Source organism: Staurois parvus, unplaced genomic scaffold (assembly GCF_062004578.1).
Source record: "Staurois parvus isolate SC_StPar_1 unplaced genomic scaffold, SC_StPar_1.0 ptg000169l, whole genome shotgun sequence".
Classification (NCBI taxonomy): Eukaryota; Metazoa; Chordata; class Amphibia; order Anura; family Ranidae; genus Staurois; species Staurois parvus.
In genome coordinates, this window is record NW_028317965.1 from 4840372 (window position 1) to 4857187 (window position 16816).

The following is a 16816-nucleotide window of genomic DNA, read 5'->3' on the forward strand; positions in this document are numbered from 1 at the left end:
GGAACAGGATATTAAAATGTAGACTGACACTTTTTTTTTAATTAGAATTATGTAAGAACATTTTCTCACTGTTGAGAGAGGTGTTATTTTTTTATCAATCACAGCAGAATATAATCTACATATGAGAATACCAGGGCGCTTTTGCATAAATTGGCCTCCAGAAAGTGCACACAATTTGAAGTTGTTTCAAAAAAGAGTATATAATAAATGTAATTAGCTTAAGTGATTTCTTCACCCAGCTGAATATATTTTTTTTTTTAGCTTTGAGTCAAGCTAGGCTCTCTCTGAAAACAGGTAGAGGTCATTCACTGAAAATACTTGTACAGTACAACTGAAGAAGTCTTCTCATCTTTCCTTTTCTGTCCTCCCAGACAGACAGGTGTCACTAGGGATGAGCTTCAGGTTTGGGTCAAATATGGGCGCAATATGAACCCAACCTGTTTGCAGTTCAAAAAACTGCCAGTCAAACCTGCCATAGTTACACAGATAGCCCATGTATATCCCCCATTGCTGACTGATCTGTCATTTAGTGGACTTTTTTTATCCATTTTCCTGGGGGGGGGGTAATGGAGATCTGGGGGTCTCCAGTTATAAAAAAAAAAAAGGCCTCTAGATTCCAATAAGTCCCCCTGAAACATCAACATCCTCTCCATTTATAAAAAAAGGCCTCTAGATTCCAATAAGTCCCCCTGAAACATCAACATCCTCTCCATTTATAAAAAAGGCCTCTAGATTCCAATAAGTCCCCCAGAAACATCAACATCCTCTCCATTTATAAAAAAGGCCTCTAGATTCCAATAAGTCTCCCAGAAACATCAACAGCCTCTCCATTTATAAAAAAGGCCTCTAGATTCCAATAAGTCCCCCCGAAACATCAACATCCTCTTGGGTACCTTGTCCCCATGTGGAAAGTCATGTGGCCTGGTATGGTTCAGGAAGGGGTCCACACTCACTGCCCTGCCTTTCTTGGATAAGAGCCTGGTATAATTAATCGAACCCTACTCCATTTTTTATTTTTTAGTAATGTTTTAATTTTTTAAAGGGTCAAATTGTACTATACTGTTCTGTAATTTTAAGTGCAGCGTTAAGGTAACACCCAAGCATGTTAGTTAAACATGTGGGTATTTTTATTGTTGCTCTTACATTCACAATATACTCTCCAATTACCTGTATTAAAAAAAAGATTTTTAGATTGGTACATGCCCACCCCATGGCAGTGGCCAGCTACCCATGCCCATTTTTTAAGCAGAATTTTGCAAATTATCCTTGAAAAAGGTAAAAACAAAATTACAAGATTTGCCTTTCATAGACTTCAATAGGGTTTGCCAATCTTGCTGCAAACCAAACTTTGCCTGGCTCGCTCAGACCTAGTTGTCACTTTACAATATGATAAGAAAAAGCAGTTCTGACAACTGCATGAAATCGAAGCTGGATGGAGAAACACTTTAAGAACATAAAAATATTAGCTGAAATGTTTAACTTCTGTGTTTTGTACTCAACTATCATTTGAAAACATTTTCAATATAATTCTGTATATAATGTAATAAAAGCAATGGATCACTAAACATTGCTGATTAATTTAATATCAAACCCTCTCTCAGCATTTTATTCTCAGAAAATTGTAGTCACTGGATGAATATTTAGTTCACATCAACAGCGACATCATAAATTCTAAAATGGCAGTGCATGTTAAAAATATACATTAAGATTGAGCCCCCTCAAATAAATAAATGTTATAACTGGCAGTTCAATGTTAATAAGAAAACATTTTGTAGACTTTTTTTTTTTAAACTACAACCAATCTCCACCTTTTTGATATATCTGATATTGCAAGATAGGTCAACAAAACGATCAGCTTTGTAAAAGCTAAATATATATATATTTTTTTACAATAAATGTTCCTACAAGCTTTATAGTATCCACTGTATCCACTGCAGGACATGCTCAAAATAGTTTTGCTTCTATTAACTGTAGAGATAAGAAAATTCTCTTTTTTTCAAAATTGGTAACAAAGATTAAACTTTCGATTCAGCTTAAACGCAGCTAATTCTTTTTTTTTTCACCTAAAGCCTTGGAAATATACCCAGCCTACTGGTATATCCATGCAATTACATGGGTATACTGTGCCATCAGGCTGTGCAAGATGTGTTGCTTCTGTTGAAACAGAGAAATATGTGTGTGCACCCTTAGACACGTGTTTAATTGTCTCAATGAGGGTAAATGACTAAAGGATTAGAGCTCATTACTAGTAGGGATGAGCTCAAAGTTCAGTATGAACTCAAGTTCAGCCTGAACTTTGGTTGTTCGGTCATCTGGACGAACACAAAAATGTTTACCTGTTCAGCGTGGGCAGTATTAATACTGCTATTATACAAGACAGCTTCTGAGTATCAATGGTTGCAGGCACCACCGAACCTTTAAAATCCAGTGACGTCACTGGCCCCACTGACATACAAAGTCAGGAGTTCCTTGCCATGTAAGCAAAGGGGTGGGATGCCAGTGACCTCATGAACCATATATGGCAAATGTCCATATATGGTCAATGACTTCACAGGAGACCCACCCCCTTTTATATAACAGATGTCATCCACCGGACTTTCCATTTGGCAGGCGATAAATGGACTTTTTTAACTTTGCATTTTTAGCTGCTATTGATTTCAGTGGGGTTTGGGTTCCGCATTCAAACTTCCTTGAAGCTCATGGAACCACTGTTGAACAAAACCAAGGGTAGTTCAGCTCATCACTATTTACTAGCTCTTTCGAGTGAATCAAACATTCCAAAGAACCACTTACCAATTTACTACCAGCAGAGTACATAATAGACTCCAACATAAAGTAATCAGAGTGAGAGCTTGGGTTTGCTCCTTCTCTTTTTACCTGGTGGGCCCCAATGGTCATTGTGCACCTAATGCTGTGGGTGGTTTTGGAGTGTGACACTTCATCCTGTGTGACACTGGTGGCCTTATTAGGAAGTAGTATGCTACTTTATTAGCTACTTTCACCTGGTGGGCCCCAATGGGCATTGTGCATCTAATGCTGTGGGGGTTTTGGAATGTGAAACTTTGTCCTGTGTGACACTGGTGGCCTTATTAGGAAGTAGTATGCTATTAGCTACTTTCACCTGGTGGGCCTCAATGGGTATTGTGCACCTAATCCTGTGGGTGGTTTTGGAGTGTGATACTTCATCCTGTGTGACACTGGTGGCCTTATTAGGAAGTAGCATGCTACTTTATTAGCTACATTTCACCTGGTGGGCCCCAATGGACATTGTGCACCTAATGCTGTGGGTGGTTTTGGAGTGTGAAACTTCCTCCTGTGTGACACTGGTGGCCTTATTAGGAAGTCGTATGCTACTTTATTAGCTACTTTCACCTGGTGGGCCCCAATGGGCATTGTGCATCTAATGCTGTGGGGGTTTTGGAATGTGAAACTTTTTCCTGTGTGACACTGGTGGCCTTATGAGGAAGTAACATGCTACTTTATTAGCTACATTTCACCTGGTGGGCCCCAATGGGCATTGTGCACTTAATGCTGTGGGTGGTTTTGGAGTGTGAAACTTCCTCCTGTGTGACACTGGTGGCCTTATTAGGAAGTAGTATGCTACTTTATTAGCTACTTTCACCTGGTGGGCCCCAATGGGCATTGTGCATCTAATGCTGTGGGGGTTTTGGAATGTGAAACTTTGTCCTGTGTGACACTGGTGGCCTTATTAGGAAGTAGTATGCTATTAGCTACTTTCACCTGGTGGGCCTCAATGGGTATTGTGCACCTAATCCTGTGGGTGGTTTTGGAGTGTGATACTTCATCCTGTGTGACACTGGTGGCCTTATTAGGAAGTAGCATGCTACTTTATTAGCTACATTTCACCTGGTGGGCCCCAATGGACATTGTGCACCTAATGCTGTGGGTGGTTTTGGAGTGTGAAACTTCCTCCTGTGTGACACTGGTGGCCTTATTAGGAAGTAGTATGCTACTTTATTAGCTACTTTCACCTGGTGGGCCCCAATGGGCATTGTGCATCTAATGCTGTGGGGGTTTTGGAATGTGAAACTTCGTCCTGTGTGACACTGGTGGCCTTATTAGGAAATAGTATGCTACTTTATTAGCAACATTTTCCCTGGTGGGCCCCAATAAGCAATGTACACCTAATGCTGTGGGTGGTTTTGGAGTGTAAATCTTCATCCTGTGTGACACTGGTGGCCTTAATAGGAAGTAGTATGTTACGATATTAGCTACATTTCACCTGCTGGGCCCCATTGGGCATTGTGCACCTAACGGTGTGGGGGTTTTGGAATGTGAAACTTCCTCCTGTGTGGCACTGGTGGCCTTATTAGGAAGTAGTATGCTACTTTATTAGCTATTTTTCCAATAAGGAAGAAAAACACTTCTCTATTACAAGGTAGTTATAGTGTACAAAGAATTGTGTCTTTTTGGTTTGGGGCCTGCTCTAAGTGATTCTTTGGAGCGTGCATTGAGCATACCAAAACTTCATCATTACCTAATAGGTACAAAGTATACCTAAAATCCCAGCTTTGAGGCTCAAGAATACTCTTAGGTTTAAGAATACTCCATTGCAGGTCAACACACATTGTAGATTGTTACCTGCTTCTGTACAGATACTGAGATGCAATGGTAAAGCACTTCCTAAAAGAGTTCTTAACCTCTTAGCACCGGCACCTCCCAGCCCTTTAAAAGTTTCAGAAGCCGGGAGGTGGGCGGGGTTTTAGGGTCATGTGACAGCCGCAATTCGCCATCATGCCTTTCTCAAGATATAGGGGTGGCACAGTGGTTTAGTGGTTAGCACGTCTGCCTTGCAGTAAATGGGTCATGGGTTTGATTCCTGACCATGGCGCCTCCTGCATGGAGTTTGCATGTTCTCCCTGTGCTTGCATGGGTTTCCTCCCACACTCTAAAGACATGTTGGTAGGTTATTTGGATCCTGTCTAAATTGGCCCTAATATGTGTATGTATGAATTTGAGTTAGGGACCTTAGATTGTACACCCCTTGAGGGTTAGGGACTGATGTGAATGTTCAATATATATATGTGCGTAAAGCACTGCGTAAATTGACAGTGCAATATAAGTACCTGAAATAAATAAATATAGGAAATCATACAGGAAAGTGAGATTTTGTTTTTGCAGTTTTTAGAAAATTATAGATAGCTTCAGATTAAAAATAGAAAGGGTATGTTTAACAACTTGTTTGAGTAGCAAATGAAGGATTGGCAACAAAAAGGAGACAGCTCCATTTTTTCACTATTTTAGGTATATAACATATCTGCAGGGTTTTTGTTTCAATGGGAACATGGGGAAATGCAGTTCTGGCACCTCCATCACTGAGTGTATGTAATGTCAACCTTTGCTGGAGGGTCTATTGCTGCTGACTGCGAAGGGATCTATTGTTGATGGCAGGGGTCTACTGTTGTGGGAGGTCTATTGTAGATTGGGGGATCTATTGTTGCTGGTGAGTCTATTGTGGCTGGGGAAAGCACCACAAAATTATACTCAACTTTGTATTCTTTAAAAGGGGCAGTCCCGGGAAGTGTTTGGGAACCCCTTGTCTCCGCCCCCTACCCACCTCCGCACATGACCAAGAGGTGGATAGGGGGCGGAGACAAGGGGTGATACAGAAGGGGGAAGTTCTTGCAGCCATTCTGAGAAAATATGCATATTTTGTTCAGAAAAATATTTTTTTTCGATTGATGAAAAAATGAGGCACCTTTGAGTATTAGTCCCCATGTTCCTCAACAGATGGAGCCACCTATTTCTAAAATGTTGGATGGAAAAATGAGGCAGCTCTAAAATTTTAAAATTTTCTCTGCTTTATAGACAGAAACAATAGAGTACTGTCCGTGATACTTTTTTATTATAGAAAACATACTTTATAGAAAACATATTTTTGTGTGCTAACAGTGAAAATTATGTTAATAGTGTTAATACGTGGACAACAAGTGGGTAACACACTTCAAACTCAAATTGAAAAAAAAAAAATATTTATATGTATTTTTTTTAGTCTCCAAAAAGTCAGTAAAACTGGAGCTTCCTCCTTATGGCTGCAAGCCCTCGAATTGCCATATTATTCCAATGCATTCATTTTTTCCTTCAAGGGTTTGGACAGTCAGAAAAGAACCAGACACACCATACTTATTATTTGCAAAAATTAATATTGGGTTGCCTCGCCACACCCCATATATCAGAAAGGTGGAGATACTTTCCAAATTACAGTTGTCACCTTTGTTTTGCACCATTGGCAAAAACCAACACAACATGCCTTTTATTACTCTCACCTGAAAGATCTGTCCATCCACGGGTAGGCTTTGAAGAAAGAAACCTTGCAAATTTGCATGATGGTGTTGAACACTTTTGAAAATTTGATGCAATGTACAAAAGAAAAGTTGAACACAGGATAAAGTTTTGTACAAAATAGCTTCCTAAACCTAACTTGGGCACATTGGCAGCCAATTAAGATTACATACTGTATGTACTAGAGATATGATTGCTTTCTTTTTTTTTTATTTTTGCATTTTGGGTATCTACTTGTAGTGATAAACTGACCTCAACCAGCCCTTGACATTTTCTAGGTCTGCCCCTGCTCAGGTGTGTAAAAATAGATATATTGGTAACTTTGGTGTTACTTAGTCATAGTGAGGACAAAAGAAATCACTTTTTTCATCCATTTTACTGTTACCTGACGCAGGTTTCTTGTTACTTTCACATCATGCCAGCTATTGTCATTAAATTTTCCATTCACCGGTTCCACCAAGGCCTCAAAGGCCCCTGACCCCAAATTAATGACCAAAGAGACCGCTCCATTTTTCAGCGCCAGGTTGACATAATCTGCAGATTTCCCTGTGTGAAGCATCAGTCCGTTCCTCTGAAGGGTTTTAAACGACAAAGTAATTTCATCGCTGCTGCTTTGTATTGGGTTTTGGGACAAGTCATAGCAGAAATACTCGGACCCTTTAAATGTGGCGATGTATTCTTCTTTTCCTGGAAAACAAAATGAACGTATATTTAATATGACAAGTTAAAACTTATGTCATTTTCAGCATTTACGCATATTAGATTTAGAAATAGAAAAAAAAAAAAAAAAAATATATATATATATATATATATATATATATATATATAATTTGAATAAAGAACAACCTATGCTATGAACAACATAATAACATTCATCATAAAGGCAGCTGACAAGTTAAGTTAAAAGCACTGCCAGTTGTGTAAATGGTATAAGTAGCTAAAACCAACAGAGATCTAAACATAAATGGAAAGTTGTGTACTGTCAGACATTACTTCATTTTGACATTGAGCTCATTATTTTTATGCATGAGCTCATTAAAAATACAATTAAAAAAACAAACAAAAATGGCTTCAGCCTAGTACCACTGTAAACAATTCAGCAGATTTATATATATAATAATAATAATAATGGAGAGAACTGTGTGTGTCTCTAGGTTTTTTGGAATAGTTTTGTATGAACCTCAAGAATGTTAATCATCCTCATCATAAAACAGTAGTAAACATTATCATAATCTATGTCGTCATCATCATCTATAATGTTTTTTTACTTATTACTTTGGTGGAAAAAAACCCTGGACAACTTTAATAATTTTGCCACATAGAGTGAACAAATAAATAAATAAATCCTTCCCCACCCCCGAGGGCAGTCATGTCTATTCCCTGGATTAAAATAATAATAAAAATGATCATCATCATCATTGTAATAATAATAAAAAAAATAATTAATACAAATCTATATGAATCTATATGAATAAATAATGGTAATATCACAAGCACTAATACTGCTACTACTACTACTACTAACAATAATTATTACCAATATATGTGTGTATATATATATATATATATATATATATATTATTGCTGTTATTATTACGATGATGATAATGATGCTAATTTGTAAAATAATAAATGCTAAGAGTGCACTATTTATATCATAGGAATAGAACTGACTACCCTTGGGGGTGGGGAAGGGTTTTTTTTTTCTCTGTATGTGGCAAAATTATTAAAGTTGCACAGGGGGTTTTCTTTTGTCTATCTCTGGACTAAAGATGTGTGAGTTGAGTGAGTTTGAAAGCAATAGCCATCATTTTAAACCAATGATAATAATATTATATATATTTATATATCTATCTATATATATACAGATAGATAGATAGAAAGATAGATAGATAGATAGATAGATAGATAGATAGATAAATAGATAGATATAAATATATATCTATATCTATATATATATATATATATATATATATATATATATATATACATTTTAGCATTATTGTTGTTGTTATTATAATTATTATCATAATTAATAACTATAATAGTAACAATAGCAAAATAAATATAAAACTAAGGGGATATTAATTTCTCTTCCAAATATCAAAACAAATTTTCCCTTTAACTTTTCATCATATAAAGAGTAACAGTGCTTATAATGATGCTTGAGTCAATTTGGTCTTGAAGCAATCTGAACGTGTGGCCATAAGAACACCACTCTGCATAAATCGTAAGCTCCAAGAACTGAGCTGAAGAGTCTGGTGTTAACTCTTACAAGTTATCACATTGATGGATTCAGTAGACAATAAAGGACACCATTGAGGTGACCCTTTCATGGTACTGACAGACAAATCATTGTAAGTAACTAATAATCTAGTCAGTTTTCTAGGACATCTGCTTGTCACTTATCTTACATTCAGAGGTTCCAAAACCAACTTTCAACATCATACAAAAACCACCTACTTATCCGAACTATTCTAGACTGTCAAATGTCTTTAAACTCATTGTTTGTATGGCCTAACAAATGAACAATTTCACATGCAAGACCTCAAAACAACTAAAGATACCAGAAGAACCACTTTCACTGCCCTGTTAGAAACATATACAGTTGTTAAAAATGCTGAAGATACAGGGAATACAAGTACAATACAAGAATAAAAAAAGAAAAGAAAAATGAAAAGAAAAAAAAAAGCCCAGATAATTTTGTTGACAGTTCAGGTTTTTATTGCTGATTCCCTCACCACTTGTCGAAAAAGAAAGTGATGGGAAAGTTGTTATCAAAGAGAAAAAAAGGTGAGGAAAAATCTTCCAAAGTGACTTTTCCATTAATAACTGTCCATAAAAGGATTTCTCTTGAGTTTACAGAAATTTCTTCCTGTTGACAAAATAAGACAGGATCCATAGACAACTTGCGGGACACAGAAAAAAAGTTGATGGCGGTTTAACTCTTCCTTACTGTATCCAAAATTATACAAAATAAATGTGGTTTTAGATATACATAACCAACGGGAAGACCATATTACTCATCATCATATTTAGTGCAGTAATAATTTCCCAGTAAGTGTGAAAAATGTATTCTTAGTTGCTCAAAAACTTGCCAACAGGGCATAGACTGGATTAAAAAAAAAAAACAGAAGAAAAAAAAAGAAAAGAAAACAGGGGAAATTAATTCTGGTGACATTTCTATTGCCGTGTCTGTCAGGTTTTTATTGCTGATTCCCTCACTACTTGTCCATCAGAACAGAAAGTGGTGGAAAATCCAAAACTTAATGTTCTCATAAAAATAAAAATGAAAAATTTTTCAAAGTGACCTATCCATTGATAACTTTGATAAAAAGAGTTCCCTTGAGTTTAGAGAAATTTCTTCCAGTTGACAAAAAAGGTAGCAAAAAAAAAATACTTGCCAACAGGGCACAGACTGAAAAAATTTAAAAAAGTTAATGGTGGTTTAACTCTTCCTTATTATACCCGAGATTATTTTTAAAAATGTGGTTTTAGATGTATTTAACCAACAAGCAGACCAAATTGCATATAATCACATTTAAGGCAGTACTAATTTCCTACTAAGTGTAAAAAATTAATTCTTAGTTGCTAGAAAACATGCCAGCAGGAGTGGTCTAACTCTTCCCTACTGTATCCAAATTGAAAAAAAAAGTTGATGATGCTTTAACTTTTCCCTACTGTATCCAAAGCAAAAAAAAAAAAAAGTTGATGGTGCTTTGACTTTTCCCTACTGTATCCAAAATGAAAAAAAAAGAAAAAAGTTGATGGTGCTTTATCTTGTTTCAACTGTATCCAAAACAAGAAAAAAAAAGTTGATGGAGCTTTAACTTTTCCCTACTGTATAAAAAATAAAAAAAAATAAAAAATAAATTTAAAAAACGTTTATGGTGCTTTAACTTTTCCCTACTGTGTCCAAAATGAAAAAAAAAAAAGTTGATGGTGGTTTGACTCTTCCCTACTGTATCAAGAACAAAATAAAATGTGGTTTTAATTATACTTAAACAACAGCCAGCCCAAATTACACATCATCACATTTAACACAGTGTTAATTTCCTACTAAGTATAAAAAAATAATTCTTAGTTGCTATAAAACCTGCCAACAGGATTGGTCTAACTCTTCCCTACTGTATCCAAAATGAAAAAAAAAAAAGTTGATGGTGCTTTAACTTTTTTCTACTGTATCCAAAACGAGGGGAAAAAAAGCTGATGGTGCTTTAACTTTTCCCTACTGTATCCAAAATGAAAAAAAAAAAGTTGCTGGTGGTTTAACTCTTCCCTATTGTATCAAAAACCAAATAAAATATCTTGTTTCTACTGTATCCAAAACAAGAAAAAAAAGTTGATGGGGCTTTAACTTTTCCCTACTGTATAAAAAATGAAAAAAATAAAAATAAATTTTAAAAAAGTTGACGGTGCTTTAACTCTTCCCTACTGTATCCAAAATGAAAAAAAAGTTGATGGTGCTTTAATTTTTCCCTATCGTATCCAAAACGAAAAAAAAAAAGTTGATGGTGCTTTAACTTTTCCCTACCGTATCCAAAATGAAAAAGAAAAAGTTGCTGGTGGTTTAACTCTTCCCTACTGTATCAAGAACAAAATAAAATGTGGTTTTAGATATACTTAAACAACAGGCAACCCAAATTACACATGGGCACAGACTGAAAAAATTTTAAATGTTAATGGTGGTTTAACGCTTCCTTATTATATCCAAAATTATTTTTAAAAATGTGGTTTTTGATTTATTTAACCAACAGGCAGACCAAATTGCATATCATCACATTTAACGCAGCATTAATTTCCTAATAAGTGTAAAAAAATAATTCTTAGTTGCTAGAAAACTTGCCAACAGGAGCGGTCTAACTCTTCCCTACTGTATCCAAAATTAAAAAAAAAAAAGTTGATGGTGCTTTATCTTGTTTCTACTGTATCCAAAACAAGAAAAGAAGAGTTGATGGGGCTTTAACTTTTCCCTACTGTATAAAAAATTCAAAAAAATAAAAATAAATTTTAAAAAAGTTGATGGTGGTTTAACTCTTCCCTACTGTATCCGAAATGAAAAAAAAAGTTGATGGTGCTTTAACTGTATCCAAAAAAAAAAAAAAAAAAAGTTGCTGGTAGTTTAACTCTTCCCTATTGTATCAAAAACAAAATAAAATGTGGTTTTAGATATACTTAAACAACAGGCAGCCCAAATTACACATGGGCACAGACTGAAAACATTTAAAAAAGCTAATAGTGGTTTAACTCTTCCTTACTATATCCAAAATTATATTAAATGTGCTTTTAGATTTATTTAACCAACAGGCAGACCAAATTGCATATCATCACATTTAACGCAGTATTCATTTCCTAATAAGTGTAAAAAATAATTCTTAGTTGCTAGAAAACTTGCCAACAGGAGTGGTCTAACTCTTCCCTATTGAATCCAAAATGAAAAAAAAAGTTGATGGTGCTTTATCTTGTTTCTACTGTATCCAAAACAAGAAAAAAAAGTTGAGGGGGCTTTAACTTTTCCCTACTGTATAAAAAATGAAAAAAATAAAAATAAATGTAAAAAAAGTTGATGGTGGTTTAACTCTTCCCTACTATATCCAAAACGAAAAAAAAAAAGTTCATGGTGCTTCAACTTTTCCCTACCGTATCCAAAATGAAAAAAGAAAATTGCTGGTGGTTTAACTCTTCCCTACTGTATCAAGAACATAATAAAATGTGGTTTTAGATATACTTAAACAACAGGCAACCCAAATTACACATCATCACATTTAATGCAGTATTAATTTCCTACTTTTTTCTACTGTATCCAAAATGAGGAAAAAAGTTGATAGTGCTTTAACTTTTTCCTACTGTATAAAAAATGAAAAAAAAATAAATAAAAATCAATAAAAAAAAGTTGATGGTGGTTTAACTCTTCCCTACTGTATCCAAAATGTAAAAAAAAAGTTGATGGTGCATTATCTTTTTTCTACTGTATCCAAAACGAGGAAAATAAGTTGATAGTGCTTTAACTTTTTCCTACTGTATAAAAAATGAAAAAAAAAAAAAAAAAAAAGTTGATGGTGGTTTAAAAATGAAAAAAAAAAAATTAAAATAAATAAAAAAAAGTTAATGGTGGTTTAACTCTTCCTTACTATATCCGAAATTATATTAAATGTGGTTTTAGATTTATTTAACCAACAGGCAGACCAAATTGCATATCATCACATTAATTTCCTACTAAGTGTAAAAAAATCATTCTTAGTTGCTAGAAAACTTGCCAACAGGAGTGGTCTAACTCTTCCCTACTTTATTCAAAATGAAAAAAAAAAAAAAAGTTGATGGTGCTTTATCTTTTTTCTACTGTATCCAAAACGAGGAAAAAAGTTGATAGTGCTTTAACTTTTTCCTACTGTATAAAAAAATGAAAAAAAAAAAAAAAAAAGTTGATGGTGGTTTAACTCTTCCCTACTGTATCCAAAATGAAAAAAAAAAAAGTTGATGGTGGTTTAACTCTTCCCTACTGTATCCAAAATGAAAAAAAAAAAAGTTGATGGTGCTTTATCTTTTTTCTACTGTATCCAAAATGAGAAAAAAAAGTTGATGGTGGTTTAACTCTTCCCTACTGTATCAAGAACACAATAACTTGTGGTTTTAGATATACTTAAACAACAGGCAACCCAAATTACACATTATCCCATTTAACGCAATATTAATTTCCTACTAAGTGTAAAAAAATAATTCTTAGTTGCTAGAAAACTTGCCAGCAGGAGTGATCTAACGCTTCCCTACTGTATCCAAAATGAAAAAAAAAAAGTTGATGGTGCTTTAACTTTTCCCTACTGTATCAAGAACAAAATAAAATGTGGTTTTAGATATACTTAAACAACAGGCAGACCAAATTACACATCATCACATTTAACGCAATATTAATTTCCTATTAAGTGTAAAAAAATAATTCCTAGTTATAATTAAAGAAATAAATAATCCTTTCCATTTAACTGACTAGTTTTCTTTTATTCGCTTTCCCATTGTGTTATGAATGTGAAACCGAACTAAAAAGCCATTTAGTACTTTGAGATCCATTGGCACGTAATCCCCTTTCTATAATATGAAAATGACTATTATCTAGTCTCATAGCTCCGGGATCATTTTCACTTACATTAAATGGAACTGGCAAAACACTGGTGCAGAGATACCTTTTCATTTAAAAATTAGAACAGTCAGGCTCCATTTGACCAAAATCACACTGGCAAGTCAAAAGGTTTTTTTTTTTACGTTGGAAATACTTCTTTACCGCACTCTATAATTATAGGCCAGTCAAAGGAATCATTTTACTGTGAATGACCGAGCCCGAGTAAAATCAGCTTCTCCAGGGCTTAGAAAAGATTGGAAAAAGCTTTTAAGAAGGTTAACAGTTTGTATGTATCACGCCTTCCTTAAGTATTCAAGGCTAAATCTTCTGAGCTAATGGTATTTTCCTTGGGAAAGCGAATGAAAAGCCAATTCAGCACGTCTGCGCCTTGTATTGGGGAAAAAAAAAAAAAAGCAGCTTCATATGTCACTGAAGATCTGATCAGCGCCTAGCCGCAGACAGAATGTGTTTAATGCACCTTCCCGATGGAAGTTCTCAAAGTGAAATCATTGTCTGTAATCTCTGAATTCCTATTGTTCTTCTGCTTTTTTTCTGCAATCAATAAGAATAGATTAGCCACTGTACTTTTCCAGTTTTCTTTTTTTTTTTTTCTCTTTTTATTATAGGCTGCTATAAGACGACCCCAGTTGTACAATGAAACTGATGAAGGATCATTACGAATGGATTTATTTTTAAAAATGATCTTTAAAGTACGGGGCATGAAAAAATAAAACAAAGGCATTTTGCCTTTTTTAAAATGGCAAATAATATACTTTATTCACCTAGCTGCAGTTTGGAATTGAAAGTGATCTAGATGGTTTCCTGCTGGTTAGCCAACCCAGAATCATTGACCATGCAACACTACCGGGCAACTGATGCCTTTAACAATTATTATTATTATTATACGGGATTTATATAGCGCCAACAGTCTGCTCAGCGCTTTACATTATAGTGGGAGATAGTACAGTAACAACATAGTTCAATACAAGAGGGATTTGAGGGCCCTGCTCCTTGGAGCTTACAATCTAGGAGGGCGCGGTGAGTGGTACAGTAGGTAGTCACTGTGGGGGATGGAGTGGTTGGAAGAGTAGAGGATTCCAGAATTAGCAAAGGGCGGGATAGTCTTCCCTGAAGAGAAAGGTTTTCAGTGATCGCCTAAAGCCAAGTAGAGTAGGTGATATGTAAAATCAGTAACTGAGCGCTGGGTAAATGATGCAAAAGCTGCCAGCATATAGAGGTAACCTCAACAACCCAATAAAAGAATCATAAAACACATAAATATGCAGCGCACTTCTGAAGAAGTGTAAGGACACGAAACGCGTTAGAGAGGTGCCCCGAACCATTGTGCATGTACCGCAGGGCCACCTTGATACACGGCCGGTGGCCATATTGGATTCAGATGTAAGTGCTTTCTTTTAAACCTGCTTATGCTGTTACTTCTTGGAATAAAGACCTACTACACCATTGGAGGCTTTCTCTGGGCTCTTCATTCCTTGGGAGCCTGTTTTTTGAAGGTTTATCTGTGGCTTGGATTTGTGCATGATCCTCCCCCTGGTGGCTGTGCCTGGCATATTCGGAGGCTTGAGGGTCTACCTGGATGGATGACACCTAGTGGCCTATACTCTGATGACACCTATCCTTGCAGTATTACACATCCTGAGTACCAGGAGCAGGTCTTATATGCTCCATGCACATTAAATTGCGCTATCTGGTTAGTGCAATGTTTGTCTATCTTCACAATCACAAGAGTTACAGTTTCCCTCCAGCACTTATCTATTGAATATTTGCACTGATCACTTTATTCATCTCACCATTAACGAACTCAGTATCTTTTATATGATCCAGTGTGTTTTATTAGTCCAATTTTTTCCATATATGTTCATTTTACTAGCGCTGCATATTTATGTGTTTTAGAGTAGGTGATAGTATGATAAATTGGGATAGGGAGTTCCAGATGATGGGTGACGCCCTGGAGAAGTCTTGGAGACGAGCATGCGAGGAGGAGATAAGGGAGCTAAAGAGTTGGAGGTCTATTAAAGGACAATTAAATTAGATTACAATTAATTACTTAGAGGACAATTAAAAATGAGCAAAATCGTGTGGTGGTGGGTTGAAGAAAAGAATATAATGGGGGTGATTTACGAAAACTTGTGCACTCAGAATCTGATGCAGCTGGTAGCCAATCAGCTTCTAAAGCATGCCATGGATGGATCGAATTCCGAACAATTTTTCATGCCCGATAAATGAAATGGGGAGGAACCACGAAAATCGTCTGGTACCACTGCCCCACTAACAGAGCGAAAATCGGCCGATTATTCTTAGGTCCGATTTTCGAATGAAAAATTCTTTGAAAATCGTCCGGCCTAACTTCAGCTTGTTCAATTAGGCTTTGACAAGACCTGGAAGTGTCTATGCAGAGCTGCACCAGATTTTGCACCCTTCAGTTTTAGTAAATCCCCTCTCCCCTTGTTTCATAAGGAAGGCAGCTTTCTTCTTTTGCTAGAATGCAGGTGACTTACTTGGGGCTTGTTCACGGGTTTTTTTCACTTGGAATAGAGATCTGCATTCAGATCTCTTTTAGGCTCCATTCACACCAATGCGTTTTTAGTGCTTTTTGCAGAAACTCACTACAGTCCATTTAATATGGTTTCCTATGGAACATGTTCATACCGTATTTATGCTTTTTTGAGCTGCTGCATTTTTGGAAAGGGTCAGGGACTTTTTTAACTACTTGCCCTCCAGAGGATTTACCCCCCTTCCTGACCAGGTCATTTTTTTGCGTTACTTTAACTGACAATTGCACTGTCATGCAATGCTGCACCAAAATGAAATGTACGTCCTTTTTTACAATAAATAGAGCTTTCTGTTGGTGGTATTTGATCACCTGTGCATTTTTAATTTTTTGCCCTATAAACAAAAAAAGCCCAACAATTTTGAGAAAAAAGCTATATTTTTGACTTTTTGCTATGTCCAGTAAAAAAAATGTAAAAATCAAATTTCATCATAAAAAACCATACTGGAACATAGCAAACTCCATCAAAACTGCACTGGAACTGTGTGTGGTGTGAACTGTAAGAAAAAACGTATCTGAAATGCATCCAGAGTGCATTTTTGTGGTGTGAACTGGCTCTAGAAGAAAAAAGCAGCGTTTTTGCTACAATAGAGTTCAATGGAGAATCTGCTGAGATGCACGGTAGTGTGTTTTTGCTACATTTTTGCAGCATTTTGCATTTTTATTCTGCCCAGCAAAAATGTAACTTTTTTAAAAAAAGAGCTGAACAAAACACCAAACGCAGCAAAAACGTGTGTAGAAAACCGCAAAATGAACTGCGAAAAGCACTGCAAAACAGACAAAAAGCAAACTGCATAGGTGTGAATGGAGCCTAAGAGAGCATTTGATAG

General features: G+C 35.8%; 1 protein-coding gene across 15 annotated transcripts in view; it reads right to left on the minus strand.

The window, feature by feature from the left end:
• NRXN1 (neurexin 1) overlaps positions 1–16816 on the minus strand; it is a 2017115-nt gene that overhangs the window by 1210055 nt on the left and 790244 nt on the right. For all 15 annotated transcript variants that reach the window (XM_089676450.1, XM_089676454.1, XM_089676460.1 and 12 more), the window contains one exon: positions 6689–6990. In XM_089676450.1, the coding sequence (XP_089532576.1) occupies positions 6689–6990 (302 nt within the window). The remainder of the gene's footprint in view (positions 1–6688; positions 6991–16816) is intronic.